General features: G+C 38.3%; 1 protein-coding gene across 1 annotated transcript; it reads left to right on the plus strand.

Annotated features, from left to right (window-relative positions):
• The first annotated feature begins 474 nt into the window (after positions 1 to 474).
• Positions 475 to 2231, plus strand: LOC149147320 (glutamate receptor 3.4-like). Its single transcript, XM_089441796.1, has 5 exons — positions 475 to 696; positions 823 to 1106; positions 1232 to 1263; positions 1367 to 1758; positions 1878 to 2231. Exons 1-5 carry the CDS (start codon positions 475 to 477, stop codon positions 2229 to 2231), a joined length of 1284 nt encoding a protein of 427 aa, XP_089297922.1.
• Positions 2232 to 2711: the final 480 nt, after the last annotated feature.

Consider the following 2711-nt stretch of genomic DNA (forward strand, 5'->3'; position numbering starts at 1 on the left):
AATCACAAGGTTTGAACTTTTCATGATAATTTGAATATCATGGAATTTTTTAGGATGTTGATGTGAAATCGAAAACAAAATTATTAGGCCCAATTCCTTCCCAAATATTTTCGTTAGACAACGCCTTTCAAATAAATCTACGCTAAAAGCGACAAAATGCTCTCTATTTTTAGTCCACAATCTATTTACATCCCCACTCGGAACCTTTCGTGAGAAGCATTTATGTCTTGGTTTGTAGACATAGTTACTCATTAGCTCATCTGAACTCTTTTTTCAAAAGAAAAATACGCTTTCTCTTATATAATAAAGAAAAGAGAGTATATATGCTTGGTTCTTGTTCATCCATAGCTCATCTGAACTCTAGCAATGGAAGGTGTTGGATTTCCCTCTTCTGTTGCCTCCCTTGTGTTTATGATGTGCATGCATATATTTTTTAACAATATACACGCAGTACAAAATCACAGCACACCGTCGATGAGTTCTCCAAGCACAAGGTTACTGAAAGTTGGTGTGCCTTGGAACAAGTTCATGTTCCCGGAATTCGTTTCAGTAGAAAAGAAGGGAGCAAACTTTATTGTTGAGGGATTCTGCGTGAAGGTGTTTGAAGCATCCATTAAAACACTCAATTATTCAGTCAATTACATCCCGTATTACAACTCCAGCTACGATAATATTATTCGCCAAATTGTGCTTAAGGTATAGGTGTTGTCCGTGTGCGCGTGCTTACATTGTTTTGCCATTCTTAACAATAATAGCGGTAGCAGCAGGCATTACTCAAGCATTCTCATAACTTCCATGTTGTGTTTAATTTTGGCTGTTCAGAATCTGGATGCAGTAGTAGGTGACTTCACCATCACATCAAAACGTTATCAAGAAGTACTATTTACGCAACCTTTCTTCGATTCTGGTTTAGTGGCAGTTGTTCCATTGAAAGATCAAGATACCATTAGTTACGGTTGGGTTTTTGCTAAACCTTTCACCGCTGAGATGTGGCTACTGGTGGCGGGGTTCTTGATCTTCGGAGGGATAATGGTCTATATTTTGGAGCGCAGAGACAATCGGCGGTTCCGAGGGCAGCCTAGCAAGAAATTAGGAAGCATGTTATGGTAAGAAACAAATTTAGCCATGCCCTATTTTATATATCTATCAATGGTACAGGACAAAGCATCTCTGGTAGCAGTGGAACGGCTTGGAAAACATTTTAAATTTAGCATTGTTTGTTTGCGTGCAGGTTCAGCTTTACAACTTGGTTCAGTAATCAGGGTAGGTTGTTCTCTTTCCATATCATAAATTCATTGTTTGTCCTCCGTTACTTTCTCTTGAAAACTTATGGAACTTTTATATAAAAATTGATTTGGGATAGCAGATGATATTCGGACCGTGCTGGGGCGTATAGTACTTCTCGCATGGTTTATTGTTATTGGAATTCTGCAATCGTGTTATACAGCAAATTTATCGGCTATTCTAACTGCCCCACGTTTAGAACCATCTCTTAAAGACATCACCAGTGTAGTGGCGAGCAATGTAAAAATAGGGTATGATTCGGAAGCTGTAGCCACCGAAGGATTTGTTGAATACTACGGAGTCTCGAAGCACAGACTAGTTCCTATAGTCCGAGGTAGTTATTATGAAGCTCTTTCTAGGGGTGATGTTGGTGCTATCGTGCACGAACGTCCATACATGGAATCTCTTGTGGCAGAACATTGCGATCGCCTAGCCTTTGCTGGCCAAACGTTCACAATTCAAAACTGGGCATTTGTAAGTAGTAATTACTATTGGGATCTCTAATTTGATTTCCATGTCCGAAAGTTTCAAGGTAACAACTATTCTTGAGCTTTTAATTTTATTTGTGGATACTGATGGGCTGATTTGGGCAGGCGTTTGATCGCACGAACTATGAACTGGTAAGGGACATTTCTATCAGAATACTAGAGCTATCAGAAAGCGGCGAACTGCTCAGATTGCAACGACAATGGTTACCTCACTATGACTGTAATGGCAGAAAACATAGTGATCAGTCGGATACCAGCCAAATTCAGGTTCAGCACTTCTGGGGCATTTTCGTGATTGCAGGGCTGATATCAGCGACAGTGTTATTAGTTTACACGGTGCAAAGGAGAAGGAGTAGATCTATAGTGGACTTACCAACTCTTCCTCCGCGTAAACGCTTCCGAGCCTATCAGACTGTCAAGACCACAGGATTACCGCCGCTTTGTTTCTCATCTTTTTGATACGTAACACCGGCCACAAAATGAGATATTTTATTATGATAAGATAATTCGATTTATGATTTAGTTGTAGTGTTCTCAGAAATTGTACTTCTTTGGCTTCTTATGGACCTAGATGAGCCTTTAAGTATTTTTGTATTTTCACACTATGCATCAACCATTATTCTCCTCTTTTTCCGTTGGAGATGTTTATGTAAATTGTGCGTGTAACTCTATTTATTCATAACACTGTATACTTGTACACATTATTGTTTTGGTTTATTTATTATTACCATTGTTTCGATTTTATTTTCACGACATTCCAGAATTTTATCTTTAGTAAAATGGGGAAATGGGATTTTAACCAACATTAACCTCATATCCAGTTTTATAATATACGTCAACGTTATGAATGCCATTGCCTTTTTTTACGGCGATGTTTACTTCCATGACTTGTACTCGTAAGTCTATTTATTTTTAAAATGACATATTAATGTTTTGCTT

This window comes from Pinus tabuliformis, chromosome 9 (genome assembly GCF_031772625.1).
Source record: "Pinus tabuliformis cultivar Carrire ecotype Pingquan chromosome 9, CPIR1, whole genome shotgun sequence".
NCBI classification, from domain to species: Eukaryota; Viridiplantae; Streptophyta; class Pinopsida; order Pinales; family Pinaceae; genus Pinus; species Pinus tabuliformis.

Coding starts and splice junctions, on each gene's coding strand:
- LOC149147320 (XM_089441796.1), top strand. CDS start 475: ATGAGTTCTCCAAGCACAAGGTTACTGAAAGTTGGTGTGCCTTGGAAC. Junction 1,107..1,231: donor AAATTAGGAAGCATGTTATG/GTAAGAAACAAA, acceptor GTTTGCGTGCAG/GTTCAGCTTTACAACTTGGT. Junction 1,264..1,366: donor AACTTGGTTCAGTAATCAGG/GTAGGTTGTTCT, acceptor TTGGGATAGCAG/ATGATATTCGGACCGTGCTG.